General features: G+C 49.1%; 5 protein-coding genes across 6 annotated transcripts; 4 read left to right on the forward strand and 1 right to left on the reverse strand.

Moving 5' to 3' along the window:
* The first annotated feature begins 5 nt into the window (after positions 1–5).
* LOC136198973 (uncharacterized) lies at positions 6–4,385 on the forward strand. Of its 2 annotated transcripts, XM_065989054.1 has the most exons (11): positions 6–477; positions 596–1,588; positions 1,645–1,711; positions 1,763–1,981; positions 2,035–2,296; positions 2,349–2,415; positions 2,467–2,633; positions 2,691–3,478; positions 3,542–3,614; positions 3,675–3,825; positions 3,896–4,385. In XM_065989054.1, exons 1-4 carry the CDS (start codon positions 24–26, stop codon positions 1,815–1,817), a joined length of 1,569 nt encoding a protein of 522 aa, XP_065845126.1. In that variant the 5' UTR covers positions 6–23; the 3' UTR covers positions 1,818–1,981; positions 2,035–2,296; positions 2,349–2,415; positions 2,467–2,633; positions 2,691–3,478; positions 3,542–3,614; positions 3,675–3,825; positions 3,896–4,385. The 2 variants fall into 2 exon arrangements, with proteins under 2 accessions (XP_065845126.1, XP_065845125.1); XM_065989053.1 differs by having other exon boundaries at positions 1,763–2,296.
* Positions 4,386–4,599: 214 nt separating this feature from the next.
* On the forward strand, positions 4,600–5,753 carry LOC136198983 (uncharacterized). The gene is made up of 4 exons (XM_065989068.1): positions 4,600–4,842; positions 4,908–4,980; positions 5,045–5,195; positions 5,289–5,753. Exons 1-4 carry the CDS (start codon positions 4,637–4,639, stop codon positions 5,594–5,596), a joined length of 738 nt encoding a protein of 245 aa, XP_065845140.1. The 5' UTR covers positions 4,600–4,636; the 3' UTR covers positions 5,597–5,753.
* A 209-nt stretch (positions 5,754–5,962) lies between these two features.
* LOC136198982 (mammalian ependymin-related protein 1-like) lies at positions 5,963–7,100 on the forward strand. The gene is made up of 4 exons (XM_065989066.1): positions 5,963–6,213; positions 6,270–6,342; positions 6,403–6,553; positions 6,636–7,100. The coding sequence occupies exons 1-4, from the start codon at positions 6,014–6,016 to the stop codon at positions 6,947–6,949; spliced, it is 738 nt and encodes a 245-aa protein (XP_065845138.1). The 5' UTR covers positions 5,963–6,013; the 3' UTR covers positions 6,950–7,100.
* Positions 7,101–7,708: 608 nt separating this feature from the next.
* On the reverse strand, positions 7,709–14,533 carry LOC136198952 (fibrillin-1-like). The gene is made up of 9 exons (XM_065989023.1): positions 14,038–14,533; positions 13,356–13,612; positions 12,699–13,301; positions 12,482–12,646; positions 12,390–12,430; positions 12,239–12,333; positions 8,568–12,183; positions 8,128–8,426; positions 7,709–8,071 (listed from the first exon to the last, which is right to left on the reverse strand). Exons 1-9 carry the CDS (start codon positions 14,152–14,154, stop codon positions 7,898–7,900), a joined length of 5,367 nt encoding a protein of 1,788 aa, XP_065845095.1. The 5' UTR covers positions 14,155–14,533; the 3' UTR covers positions 7,709–7,897.
* An 827-nt stretch (positions 14,534–15,360) lies between these two features.
* On the forward strand, positions 15,361–20,004 carry LOC136198958 (uncharacterized). Its single transcript, XM_065989035.1, has 10 exons — positions 15,361–15,583; positions 15,887–16,143; positions 16,198–16,547; positions 16,600–16,882; positions 16,946–17,104; positions 17,163–17,203; positions 17,261–17,361; positions 17,527–19,225; positions 19,286–19,587; positions 19,644–20,004. The coding sequence occupies exons 1-10, from the start codon at positions 15,440–15,442 to the stop codon at positions 19,815–19,817; spliced, it is 3,510 nt and encodes a 1,169-aa protein (XP_065845107.1). The 5' UTR covers positions 15,361–15,439; the 3' UTR covers positions 19,818–20,004.
* The last annotated feature ends 77 nt before the right edge of the window (positions 20,005–20,081 follow it).

Below are 20,081 nucleotides of genomic sequence, written 5' to 3' on the forward strand. Positions count from 1 at the left end.
CATTCTTTGTCTCCACCCGTGGGATGTCGCTTCGTAGTGTCGCTGTTTTCTTTCTACTCTCTCCAGCCCTTTGCTTTGGAGAAAAAACCGTTCTCATATTAGGAGGCGGTCTTGCCGGCTTGCAGGCGGCCGCGACACTCCGCAGTCAAAACATCAACTTCGTACTACTCGAGTCAACAAACGAAGTAGGAGGCCGCGTTCTAACAAGATCGTTTCAAGGGCGTCCCATCAACGTGGGACCGGCCGTCATCAATCCCGGTGCCCAGTGGATCCATGGCATATCGACCGAAAATCCCATATGGGCGTTGGCCTCATCGGACGAGTGCAACGTTACTTCCGCTTTCTTTGGTTACGATACTATAGCATTCTACGATGCGGACGGCGACGGCTTCAAAACCGACCAGGAAACGAGTTACGCCGACGTCGACGCCGTATTTGACGCTATTGACGTGATAGCCGAGAATGCGACGAAGTATGGTAAGTAAACACCCGCGGAATGCCAAGGCGGTCCGGTCCCTTTGTGTAAACACTCCACCCTTCATTAGAAGAGCGTGCAATATCTGTAGTGAAAATGATGATTCGTGTTGTATTGCAGCCGGAATGTCATTGCGAGAAGCGTTGAATGACGAGGGTTCGTGGACTGTCAATACGTCAATGAAATCCGCCATAAATTGGTTTGCAGTCGATTTCGAACACGCGGCGAATGCCAGTCAGTTAGCAGCCGGCCACATTGCACTTCCCACCTATGAAGTGTTTGGCGAAGACAATCATTTGATTACGGATAGCGAAGGAATTCAGAAGATACCCAAGTGTATTGCCAAACAAGCTAATCTGGTTGAAGGAACCAACCTGCATTTGAATGCAAGAGTAAAGACCATTGATTATGGAAGCACTAACAATGTCACCGTGACTACTAGTGATGGAAAATCGTACAGTGCTGATTACGCTATAGTTACGTTCAGTGCAGGTGTGTTGCGACACCAGGGCTTAGACTTTGTTCCGCCGCTGCCAGAAGATAAACAAGAAGCAATTGAAAAATTCCGCATGGGACTCTATGAAACGGTCTATCTCAAATTTCGGAATAACTTCTGGGGTGAGACGCTCAAGTCGGTTGCAAATTCGTCGCAGGGAGTCAACAATATTCTTGTCGGAACAAGCAATCGTTCTTGGGTTTTCTATTTTTATAATCTGGCGCCGTTTCACGATGATTGGCACACTTTGGCTGCAGTGGCTACAGGCGAACTCGCCCTTAAAATGGAACGACAATCAATTAACAAAACCAGAGATGAAATAATGGATTTGCTTAGGCAACAATACGGCAACGCTACAGAAGACCCGGTTGACATTTACGTTCCTATCTGGTATCATGACGACAACTTTTACGGATCCTACTCGTACTGGCCGCTCGGTCTTACGAGATCGGAATTTCTTGATGCTAAGGCTTCCATTTCTGGAAAACTGTACTTTGCGGGAGAGGCTTTCAGTGAAGACTTCCCTGCATTCATGCATGGGGCTTATTTAACTGGAGAAGAAGCAGCCAACTGCGTCGTCAAGAAAATCAAACCCGATTTCGACTTTACGTGCAACAGTACGCTGTCTTTTACTATTGTTTCAATTTAGACAATGAGTCTCTGGTATTTTTAGTAACAGACAAGTCATCTGAATCGCCGACGCCAACGCCGACGGGGTCAGCAACCCTGTTGAATTCGAGGTATATAGCTGCAAATCTCGAATAATGAATCAACTAAAATGTGCAATTTAGCTTCACCGCAATGGCTGTCTCAATTGTGAGCTTCCTACTGTTGCCCTGGCTCTAAACACCCAGTTGCTGGTACTTATTGTGTGAACTTCTCCTGTTTGTGCTTGCATGTCTATTATAGAGCCATAGTACTGTGCTACTTAGCAAACTCTGATCATGTAAAATCCAAGTAAGTGATACGAGACGAGCACGTGGCGCGATAACTCATGGTGGCGGCAGATAGTGAGACCATAATGATAAGGCTATGACGTGATCATCTTCATACGGTATAGCAGATTGTCATTGCATGAAGTTGTTCCTCATTCGACACTGTACTACCGCGACGAGCGCAATGATCATCAAAGTTGCAATTGCCCTCGCTCTCTTGCACGTCGCTTTCGCCGTTGCGCCCTGCACGCTTCCTGATACGTTGTCTGGATGCGTGTACGGTGAGAACACAATCGGCGAAATGGACGGCCTGCAATTTGATCTAATTCGCTTTGCGTACGACGCACAAAACGAGAGAATGGCAGCGAGGGCCTCGATCGGACAAGAAAAGTATCGTTGGAGCTTCGGAGTAATACTAAAGTAGATATTATTACTTGTGCAGGAATTTCAGCGTCATTGCTTTGTTCCAAAAGAAAATCGTTTATGTCTTCAATGCTGAGGAGTGTGTGGTAAATGTCTTTCGAATTGTGCATGGGTCTCGGGCACGGAGGGTTTTTTAGGCTGCAACCTTGAAAAAGGCGTTTACGAAGTGGGCCATCCCCGACAATGCAGCATATCTCGGTGGTTTTACAGAAGGCATTGGAGTCGAGAGTATTCGCAACGAGCTGTTTGAACTGATACTGAACCACAACTTTGATTTGCCTGGCAAAGAACGTTTGGCAACTCGGTAAGTAAGCAGTCTTCCATCCTGAACCCATGCAGCCTTTAATTGTACGGTGTATAGACCTCATCATCACTTCAAGCTTCCTGGACCCCATCCTAGCCCTCATCCCGACCATACCTTGCTGTGGGGAATAGACGTCACGTCTACTTCCTGCGTTCCAGTTAGTGAATATACATTTATTAGCGACGGGGGCCGGGTCTATGACAACACGAATTTTGAGTACGGAAACCTTCGAGCTTCAGTCAAGGAGGGGGACCTTACTCCGCCGAGTCGTTGTCCGGGTCAAGCGAACGTAGAAATGGATTACCCAATGATTGTTGAAGCCCAGAAATATCTTGATTACTCCCAGGTAGTCAAGTTCTTCTGAAGGCGGTAGCTTCCGCATTGGACACATGACTGTGCCAAATTGATGTTGTACGACGTTGTTTTTTTGTGTCCTGGTATTGTCTCAGTCTGCATTGAGAATAAAAAAGAAGACAAAGAGTGAGGTGCGGTGATCACGGTGCGAGCGCGTGATGATGACGCATGTGACGGAGAAATAAAATGGGGCCGGGCTTGGCCCGTGGCGCATGATCTGGACAATACCGCGGATCTCCCTGAAACGTCATTGTTTCCCTAGGCTCGTACCATTCAGTACCAAGGAACGCCATGATCACAGTCGGAATTGCCCTCGCTCTCGTAACCGTGGCTTTCGCCGCCCCCACTCCCTGCACGTTTCCTGATAAGTGGTCGGGATACGTCGCGGGCGAAATCAACGAAAGAGGCGGAATTCGATTCGACTTCTTTGAAGTGGCGTACGACGCGGCAAACAAGAGGGTCGCAGCGGCGGCTTCGATTGGACTAGAAAAGTATCCGTAGACCAGCCGGCGCCTCTTCACTGCGTGTTTACTTAGAGCTATCTTATTACGCAGGAACTTCAGCGCCATTGCTTTGTTCCAGAAGAAAACACTCTATGTATTCAACACCGAAAAGAAGCACTGCGCGGTAAACTTCTCTTCCGGATTGTGGGATGTGTGCGGAACTAGACGGGCGGCCGGTTTTTAGGTTGCGAACTTGGACAAAACGTTCGAAAAGTGGGGCATTCCCGACGATGCAACGTATATGGATAGTTATACGACGGGCCTCGGATCCCAGACAATTCACAACGAGGAGTTTGGAAAATCAGTGGCAATGAACCACTCCCACGTTTCGATTGGTTAGAAAAAAATTATGTAGCCCAATTTTTCAGACTCGCAATTAATTAAAATATTACATTGCTTTTTTAGGTGATCCACACCACGGACCCCATCCCGGACCCCATCATCAACCCCATCCCGGACGCCATCATCATCAACCTCATCCTGGACCCCATCCTTCTGAGGTTCATCTTGACTGGGGAATGAGCGTTACGGCAACAACCTGCGTTCCAGTTAATGAAGAGGTGGTGATACACGTTGACGACAGGTTCTATGACAAGGCAAATATTGACTACGTGGACATTCAAGCTTCAGTCAGCGAGGATTATTTTACTCCGCCAAGTTATTGCCCGGGTGAAGCAAACGTGAAAATAGATCACCCCACAATCGCTCAAGCCAAGAATGACCTTGATTTCTCTCCAGCAATCAAGTTCTTCTAAAAGGCTTGAGTGTTGGAGTGGAAGCCTCCCCACGTTGGACACATGATTGTGACGTCTTTGTTGTTTTTTTGTCTGCTGATGGTGTTTGAGCAAGTCTTGCCAGTCCTCTTGTTTGCGCTGAAATAAAAAAAGCAAAAGCGTCTTTGTGTCTTAGTTGCTCATTGATTCTAGGTCGTTTGGAGGTATTAGGAAAAATTCTAAATGGCTTTCATAGTAGAGAGGAAACTTGGCCGCTCAATAGGAAGTTGTTAGCAGAGCCGTATATAGAGATTAAACTTTCCTCAAAAAATGGGGCCGGGCTTGCCCGTGGGCGCATGATCTGGACAACACCGATCTCCCGGAAACGTCATTGTTTCCCTAGGCTCGTAGCATTCAGTACCAAGGAACGCCCATGATCACAGTCGCCGGGATTGCCCTCGCTCTCGTAACCGTGGCTTTCGCCGCCGTCCCCACTCCCTGCACGTTTCCTGATACGTGGTCGGGAGTCATCGCGGCCGAAATCAACGGAAGAGACGGAGTTCGACAAGACTTATTTGACGTGGCGTACGACGCGGCAAACGAGAGGGTCGCAGCGGCGGCTTCGATTGGACTAGAAAAGTATCCGTACCAGCCGGCGCCGCCGCTCCACTGCGTTGTTTACTTAAAGCTATCTTATTACGCAGGAACTTCAGCGCCATTGCTTTGTTCCAGAAGAAAATCCTCTATGTATTCAACACCGAAAAGGAGCACTGCGTGGTATAAACTTCTCTTTCGCATTGTGGGATGTGTGCGGAACTATAGACGGGCGGCCGGTTTTTAGGTTGCGAACTTGGATAAGGCGTTCGAAAAGTGGGGCATTCCCGACGATGCAAGGTTTAAGGATGGTTTTACGACGGGCTTCGGAGACCAGACAATTCACAACGAGAACTTTGGAAAATCAGTGGCAATGAACCACTCCCACGTTTCGATTGGTTAGAAAAAAATTATGTAGCCCAATTTTTCAGAATCGCGCGTCTTAATTAAGAGACGCAATTATAAATTAAAATAACGCACTGCCTTTTTAGGAGAACTCCATCCTCGTCACTTTCAACCTCATCCTGGACCCCATCCTCCTGAGGCTCATATTGACTGGGAAATGAGCGTTACGGCAACAACCTGCTTTCCACTTAAAGAAGAGGCATTGATACACGTTGAAGACAGGCTCTATGACAAGGCATATAATGAATACGTGGACATTCAAGCTTCAGTCAGCGAGGATTATTTTACTCCGCCAAGCTATTGCCCGGGTGAAGCAAACGTGAAAATGGATCACCCCACAATCGCTCAAGCCAAGAATGACCTTGATTTCTCTCCAGCAATCAAGTTATTCTAAAAGGCTTGAGTGTTGGAGTGGAAGCCTCCCCACATTGGACACGTTATTGTGCTGAATTGATGTCTTTGTTGTTTTTTTGTCTGCTGATGGTGTTTGTCAGCAAGTCTTGCCAGTCCTCCCTCTTGTAGACGCTGAAAATAAAGAAAGAGAAAACGTCTTCGTGTCTTCTTAGATTCTAGGAAAAATTGCCTATTGATTATAATTCTAATGGTTTTCTACTATATAGTACGGAGGAAACTTGGCCGTTCAATAGGAAGTTGTTAGTAAGCAGTAATGATGACGCATGTGACGGAGAAATGTAATCAAAAATTAAAATGGGGCCGGGCTATAGCCCGTGGCGCATGATCTGGACAACACCGATCTCCCGGAAACGTCATTGTTTCCCTAGGCTCGTACCATTCAGTACCAAGGAACGCCATGATCACAGTCGGAATTGCCCTCGCTCTCGTAACCGTGGCTTTCGCCGCCCCCACTCCCTGCACGTTTCCTGATAAGTGGTCGGGAGCCATCGCGGCCGAAATCAACGAAAGAGACGGACTTCGATTCGACATCATTGAAGTGGCGTACGACGCGGCAAACAAGAGGGTCGCAGCGGCGGCTTCGATTGGACTAGAAAAGTATCCGTAGACCCGCTTGTACTGCGTTGTTTACTTAGAGCTATCTTATTACGCAGGAACTTCAGCGTCATTGCTTTGTTCCAGAAGAAAACCCTCTATGTATTCAACACCGAAAAGAAGCACTGCGCGGTAAACTTCTCTTCCGGATTGTGGGATGGGGTGTGGAACTAGACGGGCGGCCGGTTTTAGGTTGCGAACTTGGATAAGGCGTTCGAAAAGTGGGGCATTCCCGACGATGCAACGTTTAAGGATGGTTTTACGACGGGCCTCGGATCCCAGACAATTCACAACGAGGAGTTTGGAACATCAGTGACAATGAACCACTCCCACGTTTCGATTGGTTAGAAAAAAATTATGTAGCCCAATTTTTCAGACTCGCGCGTCTTAAGAGGCGTAATTTTAAAAATGCATTGCCTTTTTAGGAGAACCCCACCACGGACCCCATCCGGGACCCCATCCGGGACCTCACCCGGGACCTCCTTCTGTGCTCCACTGGGGAATGAGAGTGACGCAAACAACCTGCGTTCCAGTTAATGAAGAGGTGACGATACACTTCGACGGCAGGTGCCATGACAAGGCATATATTAACTACGTGGACATGCAAGCTTCAGTCAGCGAGAGTTCTTTTACTCCGCCAAGTTATTGCCCGGGTGAAGCAAACGTGAAAATGGATCACCCCACAATCGCTCAAGCCAAGAATGACCTTGATTTCTCTCCAGCAATCAAGTTCTTCTAAAAGGCTTGAGTGTTGGAGTGGAAGCCTCCCCACATTGGACACATGATTGTGCTGAATTTACGTCTTTGTTGTTTTTTTGTCTGCTGATGGTGTTCGAGCAAGTCTTGCCAGTTTTCTTGAATGCGCTGAAAATAAAGAAAGAGAAAACGTCTTCGCGTCTTCTTATATTCTAGGTCATTTGGAGGTAAAAATTCTAAATGGCTTTCATAGTACAGAGGAAACTTGGCCGTTCAATAGGAAGTTGTTAGTAAGCAGTGATTCAAGAGGACTATGATGTAGGAGGAAACGCATTCGCCACCTTTCCGGGCTATTAGGAAACACGAGGGCACGAGGGGGCCCTCGTGACGTCACGTGCTTCACGGACTCCTCAGAAGAGTAAAGCAACAAGCGAAGCCATTCGAAGGCCTCTATCGACGTCTATAGGTACAAATAGACTGAATTCAGGTCTTGACCGGTGTAGACACGCCCTCTTTCTCTTCGGCACAAAGGAATATGTCCTACCAGCAGCAAGGATACCAAAATGTACCACCGCCGCCTTACCAAGGCCAGCCTCAGACAACGACCACTGTCACGACAACGGAATATGTCGTACGCGATCCCGACGCCGATATTCGAGCCGTTGAGGACGCGACGTGCTTGGCGTGTCTTGGAGCGACGATGTGCGCCATTCTTTGCTGCTGTTTCGGTGGAGGAAGATGAGAAGAACTTCACACTTGCATGACAAAGAACATCCGGGATGCGCTGCTGGGCTGGCTGACGCACATTTGCTAATAAAAAAATTAAACCGTACAGGTGGCCAAATTTGTGCTCGACTCAAAACGACAGATGCTTTGATTCTCAACGACTGACATCATAATTACCAATAAAACAATACAGGGCGGGGCGCGTGTGGCTGACATACAGAGTTTAGAGGCTCAACGAAAACACGTGGACACATCGAGTCGCTTCTTAGGCTGGGTCGCATCTTGCGCCGTAGTTTTGCTCGTATTTCGTCTGAGCGTCGTTGCTCACGTCGACGAAATGATTCCATTGCTCGATTCTATCGTCCTCGCACATTCCAGCCGGATTGGGACGAACGAAGCCTTGAGGAACGCCAAGATGCTTATACCAAGCCGTATAGACCTTACAAGGATAAAATAATTAATAGTATTATTTTTTGGCGAATTTTATTTTTGTACCGAATCCAAGAACGTTTTTATTTCGTCCCACAGTTCGTCCGGGTCGGTCGACGTGAAGTCAACTGTGTCCGGCACTCCGGGAATGTTTGACGCCGTTTTGAGCCACGCATTGAGTTCGGCGATGTAGCTGTCTTTCAGCGAGTCCCATTGACCGATTGGGGGATCCGAAGGCGTGTAGGAGGCAGAGGGAAGAGCGTCGCCGAGCAGGGGGCATTGCTCCGTTGTGTTTACCCACTTATCGTCTTCAGTGAGCCAACGGTTGCGCTGAACTGGCCAATAGTCGGTACAGTTTCTAATGTCTATAAAGAAAGGAGGAGTCATCCGTCAATCTGTCAATTAGCTGTCAATCTATCAATTATCTGTCAATCTGTCATATTATCGATACAGCTATTAAATTACTCCTCTATTCCTTTTAGGGTAGATATACTTTATTTGCTTACCCACGCATGAGCGACCGTCTCCGCTGAATCCTTCGCGACAGACGCACGAAAAACTTCCCGGCACATTCATGCAGTCGGCGTTTTCGTCGCAATCGTCCGTGCCGTCGGCGCACTCGTCGATGTCATCGCAATTTTGCCCATTTCCGGTAAATCCGGCATTGCAGGTGCAATCGAAGGAGCCCATTGTATTGCTACACGTCGCATTGCCGTGGCAATCGTCCGTTTTCATGGCGCACTCGTTCAAATCCGCACACGTCTTTCCGTCTCCTGTATATCCAGTGCGACAGGTGCAGTCAAACGAACCGGGATTATTAGTGCAGACAGCGTCGGCATGGCAATCGTGCGTACCCACGACGCATTCATCAATATCCACGCACGTTTTTCCATCTCCAGTATATCCCACATTACAAGCGCACGTGAATGATCCTTGGGTATTGGTGCAAGATGCCAGAGGGCTGCAATCGTCACTATTAGCGAGACATTCATCGATATCATTGCAAATAACCCCGTTTCCTGTATAACCAGTTCTGCAGGTGCAGTCAAATGATCCTACGGTGTTGGAGCAATCCGCTTGGACGTGGCAATCGTCTGTGTTTAGACTGCATTCGTCAATATCAGTACAAGTCATTCCATTTCCAGTATATCCGCTATTGCACGCACACGTGAATCCTCCGTCCGTATTCGTGCACATGGCATTGCTGTCGCAGCTATGACTATTTTCTGTGCACTCGTCAATATCAGCGCAGTTTCTTCCGTCGCCTCGATAGCCCGAATTACACGTGCACTCAAACGAGCCATCCGTGTCGGTGCACGTAGCATTGTCATGGCAATCATGACCTCCGCCGGGCAGACATTCGTCAATATTTGCACACATTACTCCATTGCCGGTGTAGCCTAAATTGCAGACGCAGTAAAACGAGCCAATGCTGTTAAAACACGTTGCGTTCGAATGACAGTTGTCTGTGCCCTCAGTGCATTCATTCACGTCGTCACAGGTAACTCCATTTCCGGTAAATCCAGGTAGACAAGTGCAGGTGAATGAACCGACCGTATTAGTGCACGTGGCATTGTCATGGCAATTGTCTGTCATCATCTGACACTCGTTAACATCGGTGCACGTTTTCCCGTCGCCCGTATAACCCACCTTGCAAGTGCAGTCGAACGAACCGGCGTTATTCGAACACACTGCGTTGACGTCACAATCATTGGTTCCCAGTGCGCATTCGTCGACGTCAACGCAAACGGTTCCGTTGCCGCTATAACCCATATTGCACGTGCATTGAAATGATCCCATAGTGTTGGTGCAGGCAGCGTTCGAATCGCAATTATGAGTGTTCTCTGCGCACTCGTCAATGTCCGTACAGTTTCTTCCATCGCCCCTGAATCCAGCATTGCACGTGCACGTATAAGATCCCATTGTGTTCATGCACGTTGCGTCGCTATGGCAATCATCTGTACCCAAGGCGCATTCGTCAATATCTACGCACTGAATTCCATTTCCAGAAAAGCCTTCCTTGCACGTGCACGTGAACGAGCCAATCGTATTGCCGCAGTCCGCATTCACGTGACAATTATCCATACCTGTCACGCACTCGTCAATGTCAGTGCAATTGACTCCATTTCCGCTGTAGCCCACGTCGCAACCGCAGCTAAACGACCCCGGGACATTGGTGCAATTTCCGCTTGACATGTGACAGTTGTCCAAGCCCTCGGCGCATTCATCAATGTCAACGCACGAGACACCGTCTCCTCTGTATCCCATACGGCACGCACAGCTAAACGTCCCCGGCACATTGGTGCAGCGCGCATTGACGTCACAATCGTCCGTTCCCATGGAACACTCGTCTATATCCTGACAGGTTTTTCCATTGCCGGTGTAGCCCGAATTGCAACTGCAATTGAACGATCCCGGAATGTTCGTACAGGTGGCATTGCCGTCGCAATTGTCTGTCATGTCGCTACATTCGTCGACGTCAGTACACGCGCGTCCGTCTCCGGTGTATCCGTTTTTGCACGTGCAGTCGAAGGAACCGACGTTGTTGGTGCAATCTGCGTCGCTATGACAATCATCGGACCCTAACTGGCATTCATCGATATCCGAGCAAGTCGTTCCGTTTCCACTATAGCCCATACGGCATGTGCAGTCAAAGGAGCCGTCGTTATTCGTGCAATTCGCATTCATATCGCAAGGATACGGCGTCATCGAGCATTCGTCGATATCCGCACAGCTGACTCCACTCCCTGTATATCCGCTATTGCATTGACATCGAAAACTACCGTGGAGATTCATGCACGTCGCCTGAGCGTCGCAATTGTGTCCGCCCGTAGCACATTCGTCGATGTCTGAACAATTCACCCCGTTGCCCGTGTGACCCATTTCGCACATACACATAAAGGAACCGTCTGTATTTTGACACGTAGCATCCGAATGACAATTGTTTCCCCCTTCGGTGCACTCGTCGATGTCTCGACACCACGTTCCATTTCCCGTGTAGCCCGCGTTGCAGTCGCACTGGAAACTACCGGGAACGTTGGTGCACGTAGCGTTGTCATGGCAATCGTCCGTTCCAAGAGCGCATTCGTCGATGTCCACGCAATTCATTCCATTTCCTGTATATCCGCTATCGCAATCGCACTCAAAAGAGCCAATTGTATTGGTACATTGAGCGTTGCTGTCGCAAGTATCTTGGCCTTCCATGCACTCGTCAACGTCCTTACAGTCAGTTCCATTTCCAGTATAACCCACGTGACAGGTACAGTCAAACGATCCGGGAAGGTTAGCACAGTCAGCATTTTGATCACATGGGAACATTCCAAGATTACATTCGTTTATATCTGTACAAGTGACGCCATTTCCGGTATATCCGCTATTGCACGCGCACGTGAATCCTCCGTCTGTATTTGTGCACATGGCATTGCTGTCGCAGTTATGACTATTTTCTGCGCACTCGTCAATATCAGTGCAGTTTCTTCCGTCGCCTCGATAGCCCGAATTACACATGCACTCAAACGAGCCATCCGTATCGGTGCACGTAGCATTGTCATGGCAATTATGACCTCCACCAGGCAGACATTCGTTAATATTTGCGCATGATATGCCGTCACCACGGTAACCAACATTGCACGTGCATTCAAATGAACCGTGCGTATTCGTACACGTGGCGTTGCTATGGCAATTGTGTGAGTTGAGGGCGCATTCGTCTATGTCACTGCACTGAAATCCGTCTCCTGTGAAGCCATGGTTACAGGAGCAAAAATAGGATAGATAGACGTTGTGACACGTTGCATTTTCGTGACACATGTGCGTATTCAATTCGCACTCATTCACATCGGGGATGCCATCGGAAACGAATTCCCATTCTCCTTTTATGAGAATGCCTGTTGCCACGGGACCGCCTCCAGCGCAAGAGACTGTTCCCACAAATGCACCCTCTTCCATGAGAATGTAATAGGTCTCATTTCTAGTGTAGTTGGCTCCAACGAGATTGAAACTGACGGTTTTCTTATCAGCTGATATAGATATCAGTGGATCAGTCTCTGTGTCTATGACTTGCACCAATTCGTCAGACAGAAAATGGAACACTCGAATGTAGCGACTGTTAGATGGACGGCGCACCTAAAATCATAAATAAATGATGAAGATAATATAGGATAATTATTGATTTTCTTACCTCCTCTGTAAATGAAATTGTTGCTGTGGCATTGTAAGGTGTAATTGGCGCTTCTAGGGGATATCTAGTGCTCAGTAACGCTTCTGGCTGTGAGTCTAAATAAAGAGACAAATGACTAATATTGTTGTTGCTAAATATTTTTTCCACATACATCCAGGTATGACTGTGAGGCACGTGTGATCTGTTGCAGCACTAGAAATAAAATTGAAAATCGATTTTGTGTAGTCTCTGTTTTTTTCTCACCTGTCACTGTCAGCAGCAATAAAGCAAAAGAAGTGTTCTCTTCCTTCTTGGTCTGGTGTCGGCTGCCAAAAGAAGTCTACCGATCTCAAGTTGGGACTGCCTGGAATTTCCTGAAGTTCCGAAACGCGCATGCCACTTGGCTTCGTCGTCAAAAAGACACTGACACTGCAATAAAAATATTAATTAATCAATAGAGATTGGGCGCATGCTCGCTTACTTTCTCCTCGGATACGCCGTATGATCAATAACCAGCTCGAAGGTAAAGTTGCCGCCAGACGGAACGGCAAAACAGCGTTGCTGCAAACGCGGAAATCGATCCTGAGGCGGGAAAAACGGCCTGTCGTCGCACCCGAGCACGGGATCGGTGACTTCGACGAGAAACTGCAACGGAATGCTACTCAGCGTTCGATTTGACCCCGGAGCAAAGTCCTCCAGCTGCACGGCGGCTGCGTATTGGCCAGGACTCGGCGGCGTCCATATCATCTCGCACGTGCTTTCATCCAGAATCGCATTATAGGGAGCGATTTCGAGACGATTGCAGACGATGCCGCACTCGTCTTGAAACGTATCGTTGCTCGGTTTCGCCCAGCGACATCGCACGTGGTCTTGAACGTCCGGGTCCGAATGGGGTATAAATAGTCGATGACGACATCCGGTTCGCGCGGGCACAAGGGGGACCATGTCCGTAATGGGGCTCCGATTCAGCAGTCCGTTGTCCGGGCGGGGCGTGAAGTCGATGCTCGTAAACATTCGCATGTCGCCGAGATCCGCGTTCGTGGTTGGAATCCAACAGCAGCGATGATTGCTCTCTGGATCAATTCTAAAGAGAGAAATTCTTTATTTTGCATGATCATACTCCTTGCTCTTGCCTTACCCAATTCGAAATATCATCGAATCTGCAACAGGAAACGTGAAATCGAACGATTTCTCGCCTTGATAGTAGTCGTCTCTCGTATTGGCAAACGTGCAATACGATCTCATATCATTAACAGTGCGACTTCCGCAGTTCTTGCTCAGACATCGCCACTTGACCGGACTCCCAAGAAGAGTAGTCGGCCTATCCGCTTCATTGACAGGGCAAGTTCCCTCGGCTGTTCCTTGCCTCCATGCAATTTTGAAACGAATGTGAACCTGAAACAAAGTGGGAGGAACTCATTACCACATTCCAATCATATAGAGTCAGTAGTGTTGCGTGAGATTGGCTTCAAATGCAGAAAAGATTAAAGCGCAGTAAAGACTGGCTATAAAAGTATCGCGTGCGCCACGGTTTCGACGCCGTAGGGCGAAACGAAGACGGGGGAGGAGTGGAGGCGGGTCAGCGAAAAAATGCCATGAGGTTACTCTAAACAAGCAGGGAAGCAAGGAAGACCCTAAGTTGCACATTTCTATAGCTGCACGAACGCTTCTCTAAGACTTCGACCACGTGAGAGTCCGTAGTGTGTGGCGCCCACCGACTCCTCCCTTATTTTTCTTAGAAGGACCGCGTTCTTATTTGGCTGCATCTTATTGTTATTAGCGCGGGAAAACGTACGTATTACACGGAGCGTGTGCTTTACCTCTCCATTGGTCAAGTCGGAGAGATTACGCGGTACGTAGCTGAAGGTCCCCCCTCGAAAGTGGGTCCCTTCGCCGAGAGCGAAAACAGCGAAAAGCAGAGCGATTCCTTGCCACATTGTTAGTCCAAACAATAGAAGAATCCGCTGAGACGACTAAGAGAGACTGAGAGCCAACGCTCGTCCTTTTTGACAGGGTGTCGAGTGACGGGTGTGAGTCACAACAGTGGATGTGCAACCAGGCGACGGAAGTGGGACGGTGCGAAGTATTCGTCGCACGGCTCTAGAATCGTCGGCGCTGTTGTGGCGCGAGACTTGGCCCTCTGCTGTGTAGAAGCTAATTCGATTCAGGCGACATCGCGTGAGCCGAAGACTCCGCGATGCGGAGGAGTCCGCTCCTTTCATGTTCGAGACAAGTGCACGACCACGTGGGCGTGATAGTAGCGAAGCCGTAGAAATGAAGCTCGTCGAGACGAAAACGGAACGAATTCGAGTCGTTCTTTTCGACTTACATCTTCACTGAGCGAGCCAGTGTCGTACTCAGCGCAAACGATGCCCTTTCTGCTCCTTTCTCTCCCTTTTAGCGTGCGGTTGACTAACTTGACTGTGCGTGTCACGTGACAAAGAAAAGATGCAAGATTTCGGCCACAGCGCGAGCGAACCAGCGGAATGCCGTTGTTTCTAGCCTTGCAGACCATGCTCTCCCGCAGTGAAACGCGCGTGAGCGCATCCACCACCTGGGAGAAGTATAGGCTAGATTTGTTTCCGCCCACGCATTGTGCGATCGACGTAGAAGAAAGCCTCCACATTGTTTCCTCCCTAATGATCAGATGCTCTCGAATCTCGACCATCTCAAAGACAAAGTCGATTGCTGAGCTGAAATAATAGAAAATCAATAAGAAATGATACTAGAAGACGTCTACGGATAAAATTGGTGCTGACGGAATCCAATAACGGTTGTACGGAATCAATTGATAATCAAATGAGTAGCTAAGAGTCTGCATTTGGACGGAAGCTTAATTAAAGATAGCTCTGTGTTCAAATGTGGAGGACGGTGCCATGCAGCCGCTTGAGTGCATCGAACTTTGAGCCGCGCGACGCATCTATTATAGCCGGACACTAGCAGTCGAAGCCAGAAGAAGAACGGATACCTTATATGCAAATCCCTAATTGCATATGCGTAGATTGCCGTCTCTTATACGGGATTCTCTCGTACAAAGGTCTCTTAGGCTTGTGACGTCAGGCGTCTAAATTCAAAGCCCGCCTTATGCGCTTCTTATCGCTGTCATTCCTATAACTTCGGTCGGAATCGTAACTGATCCCATTCGCGCTCGTCTCACGGACGAAGTCGTCACTCGTCGTCTTATAATCCCTCTTGAGCCGATCGTCGCGCGCGAAGACGAAAATGTTTTCGTTGTCCGTCTTAGCCGTTGTCGTCGCCGCATCCTGGACGGCAATTCTTTTCAGCCCCGTCGAATCGACTCATTTTCGCGGATTTACGATCAACTTTCATCCCGTCGGCAATCAGGCGAACGGCGACGCTGGAAAGGTACGCGCGCGCGGAGACGATCGAGTAGTGACCCCGACCCGACCACCGGAACCCTCGATTATTACTACGACAGCTAACGCGTTTTCCTGGCGATTACGAGACTCGTGAAACGCGCTAGGGAACGTTCCGCGATCGAGGACAAACGCGTCGGCATACCTGTTTCTGTCGCGCGAGGGAAAGAATTTACTCTCAAAGCGAAGGCAGGCATGCCTCGGGCTTCTTTTATCTAATTACAGCGTGGTCCTTGTTCCCACACGCTAATCGATTCGACCCCGCCCGACTCTACCTCTCTCCCCACTTTAGTTGCAGTTCAATTTTCGTATTTCGTGGAGACGCAGCAGTTCGGAAGGCGGTTGCACCGACGCAGCGATAGCAGATCAAAGACTTCTCGGTTCGCCCGTGAAGTTCCGGTGTTTATCTAACAATTGCGGTTCGCAACTCCTGGGCGCGACGCTCGAATACGTTTGCACGTCGTTTAGCGCTGCCAACGATTGGGCGTCCGGTACAAGAACATTCGAAACAACTTTTCCTGTCGCCGATTCACAGGAATTCGTTATCGGGTAACGTATAAACGCAGAGAGGACGAAAAGCGCGCGAGTGCTACCCGTATGTAGGAATGATTTTGATGGGACGTACGACTGCTGTTGGATCAATACGCAAAACACTGAGGGCGATAACATTCGATTTCAAACTCGAATCTCCTTCGTGCCGCGCACGGACAGCCCGGACGTCATCAATGGCGGCGAGATCAATCAAAGTCCCGTCGCCGACATGGTTCCCCTACTTCCGGCTCGTGTCGGTTGCGAATTCAAAATGATCATTCCCAACGCCGATCCCGATTTTGACGACGTCAAATGCCGATGGGCGCTTAATAATACCGACCCCTCAAAGGACGAGTGCGGAGCGGCGTGCATTGACAAGAACAAAGAGGGGGGACTTTTCAACGCAACGCTTGTCGAGGCGAGTAAAAACATACACACGTGCATCGTTTTTTTGAGGCCACTCTCTCTAGGAAGACTGCGAAATCATATGGAAACCCTCAAAGGTGGGTCTTTATGCAGCCGCCGTTCAACTCGAAGATTTCTATCCGACGGACGTCGCCCGAGCGAATCCTCTCAGCAGTATACCGCTCCAGTGGCTCATTGACGTCGTCGACACGGGTACGCCGTGCGGATCGACTCCCATCTTTCCCGTGCAAGAGCACATTCCGCGCGAGCAGCCTCGCTGTTTCGCCGTCGAAAGCGGCGGCAATCTCACACTCGAGATTTCGGTCGGACATTCCAACTTTCCCGCGAACTCGTAAGAAAAAAACGCGGGCTTAATTAATTTGAGAGAAAAATGTCTCTACTTTATAAACCCCAGGATCGACGACGCGGTCTACGTTCTACCGCGAGGTATGTCAGTGACCGATTTGATGGACATAGGCAATGGAGTGAAAGCGGTGACGTTTACGTGGACTCCCGATGCGGAACAAGCCGATCGGCCGCACTTCATGTGCTTCCAATTCTTGGACGACGTCAGGTACCGAAGAATTCTCTAACGTCATTCTGACACGTGCTGACTTGACGGTTTCTTTTAGAGCTCCCTCGAATCTGGTTTGTTTTACCGTTGTCACTTCGGGTATGCAACTCGTGTCGGAACTGGAACTTTGTTTAGAGAAAATTTTTGTTTTCTTAGTGCCGCAGCCCAAGCCGATATTGAACACCCAAACGGAGGCTCCTCTCGTCGGCGGACAAGTGGCGTTTGACGCAGATGCAAGCATCACGTTTGACCAAGACGTACGCTTCCGTTATATTGAGGCTTCGCTTTAATTAGAGTCAGATCCTGTCGCGGTTTAATCATCGGGGAGGGCAAGTTCTAATTTAGGGATTTTTTCGTTCTGTTATAACAATTAGGCTTCCGCGAGTAGGAATTGAAGCTCATTCCAATGTTGTTTATTTTAGGTTAAGAATCCGTCGGTCAGCCCTCGCTTTATATCCGTTTATCACGTGGCGAGCAAAACACTGATCCAGCGAATCGACTCCTCTGACAAGAGTCTCGTCACAATCAGTGCTAATCGTCGAACGGTTTCGTTCCAACTTGACAGCTCTCAACCAAATATCTACCAAAAGGATGAAGAGTATGAAATCGTCTTTGAAGAAGGCGCGGTCGTCGGCACAGGCGCTTCGTGTGCCGGAGGCGGTCCCGTCGCCGAGGGAATTTTGAAAGGAGAGTGGAAGTTCATCTCGGCTGGTCCGCCTGATGAATGCCTCGCCGGCACGGACAATTGTCACCTCAGGGCCGACTGCATCGATCTTCCGGACGGCTTCCGATGCGAATGCATGGATGGTTATACTGGAGACGGAGTGAACAACTGCGACGATATCAACGAGTGTCTCCTTGAAACGGACGACTGTCACGCTAAGGCCACCTGCACAAACACGGACGGAGGTTTTACGTGCGCGTGCATGCCGGGCTATACTGGAGACGGAAAGAACTGTGTGGACATCAACGAATGCACGGAGGAGACGGACAACTGTCACATGTACGCTGACTGCACGAATACGGACGGATCGTTCGAATGCGCTTGCAAATTTGGATTCACCGGCGACGGCGTCACCTGCACGGACGTGGACGAATGTGCCGATGGCACGGACTTTGACTGCGACGAAAATATTCAGGGATGCGTCAATACTATCGGAAGCTATAACTGCACGTGCATGAGGGGATACAAAGTCAATGGGACCGCAACCACGGATCCCACCCGTCCCGTATGCGTCGATTGCAACGAATGTTTACCCGAGTGCCCGGACGCCATCGACGAGGAATGCCACGCGGAGGCCACGTGCTCGAACACGCCAGGATCTTATGACTGCACGTGCAACGCCGGCTACCAACCGGATCCAAGTTCCGGAAAACCCGCCAACCGTCCTGTGTGCATTGATATCAACGAATGCCTTAACGACGCGGACAATAATTGCCACCCGAACGCGAATTGCGTGAACACTATCGGCTCATTTGAGTGCAACTGTAAACCAGGATACGCAGGCAATGGGATCTCCTGTGCGGACATCAACGAGTGCACCGACGGATCTCACGATTGTCACGCGAATGCCATGTGCACGAACACGGACGGAAGTTTCGATTGCTCCTGCATGCTCGGCTACCAACCCGACGGCTCTGGTGCGCCGGCCAATCGTCCCGTATGCATCAATTGCAACGAATGTGCCGGCGAATGTCCGGATTCGATTGCCGATAAGGGAGCCTGTGACGTCAACGCAGATTGTACCAACACGCCTGGATCGTTCGATTGCACGTGCAAAGACGGATACGAGCGTGAAGCCGGTTCTCCCGCCGATCGTCCTACCTGTGTCAATATCGATGAATGCGCGACAAACATGCACGATTGCCACCCCATGGCAACGTGTATCGACACTAATCCGCCTGTGAAGTTCATCTGCCAGTGCATGCAGGGTTATAAGCCAGGTCCGGGAAGCATGCCCAATCGTCCTGTGTGCGTGAATTGCGATGAATGCACGCCGGGCGATTGTCCCGTTGCGCCGGATCCGTTTTGTCATGAGAAAGCGATTTGTACGGATTCGCCGGGATCATTTAGCTGCGAGTGTATGATTGGCTACGAGGGAGACGGATTCCATTGCATCGGTAGGAAAAGCTCAATATGAAAATATCTGGATTATTATTAATATTTTTTTTGTTTCCTAGACGTGTCAAATTGCACGGATCATTGGCCCATTATTCGAGATCGTTGGATGAACGAAGAAGAGATTTGGCTCAACACAACGGACGAGTGCCCCGCGCTTGGAGATAGTCTTCCAGATCCCACAGTCGATCCAGACGATCCTCCCATCAGCCAGTGGGATGATCTTCGCGACAATTTCGTCACGGCCTTGAAAGCGTGGCTTGGAACTGCTGACAGGATTCCCGGAATGCCGACAGACGTTCCAGACGTTAGTATGCTCGATCCGGACGATCAGTGGGAGATGCTCAAAAATTTTGAAGACGATGTAAGTGATTTTTCTTTATTCGTTGTTGTGAATGTATATATTTTGGATGTTTTTAGCTGTATGACACTTGGTACAGGCACGTTGGTGAACCGAACGGTTTCAGCCGTCCAATTCCGACGGGCGACTGCGATGACAAACGTCTCGAGCAATGGAACCACTTCGTTCAGACGAGTCAAGATGCGCAGCAGAAATATGACGAGAAGTTTGGCACTCGGTGTGATGCCCCCTAGATGCATCAGAGTCATAGGAGGAAAAGGAGACTGTTATTGAGTGTTTCTTAGATTATAGGAGTGCCGATTTTGTTTTTTTTTGTGTTTTTGTCTTTCAAATTTTGTCTTTTTTCGTGTTCCTCCTTTTGTGTTTGCCGATGAGAAATTTTATCGATGTTCTAATTACTAAGGATACGAGTCTGCCAGAGTCGTTGTTGAAAAGCCTGTGGTTTCTCTAAAAAATTTGTGGCCAGGCCATCTGTCCATTATGACACCTGTTCTACC

The sequence above is a fragment of the Oscarella lobularis genome, chromosome 20 (assembly GCF_947507565.1).
Source record: "Oscarella lobularis chromosome 20, ooOscLobu1.1, whole genome shotgun sequence".
NCBI lineage: Eukaryota > Metazoa > Porifera > Homoscleromorpha > Homosclerophorida > Oscarellidae > Oscarella > Oscarella lobularis.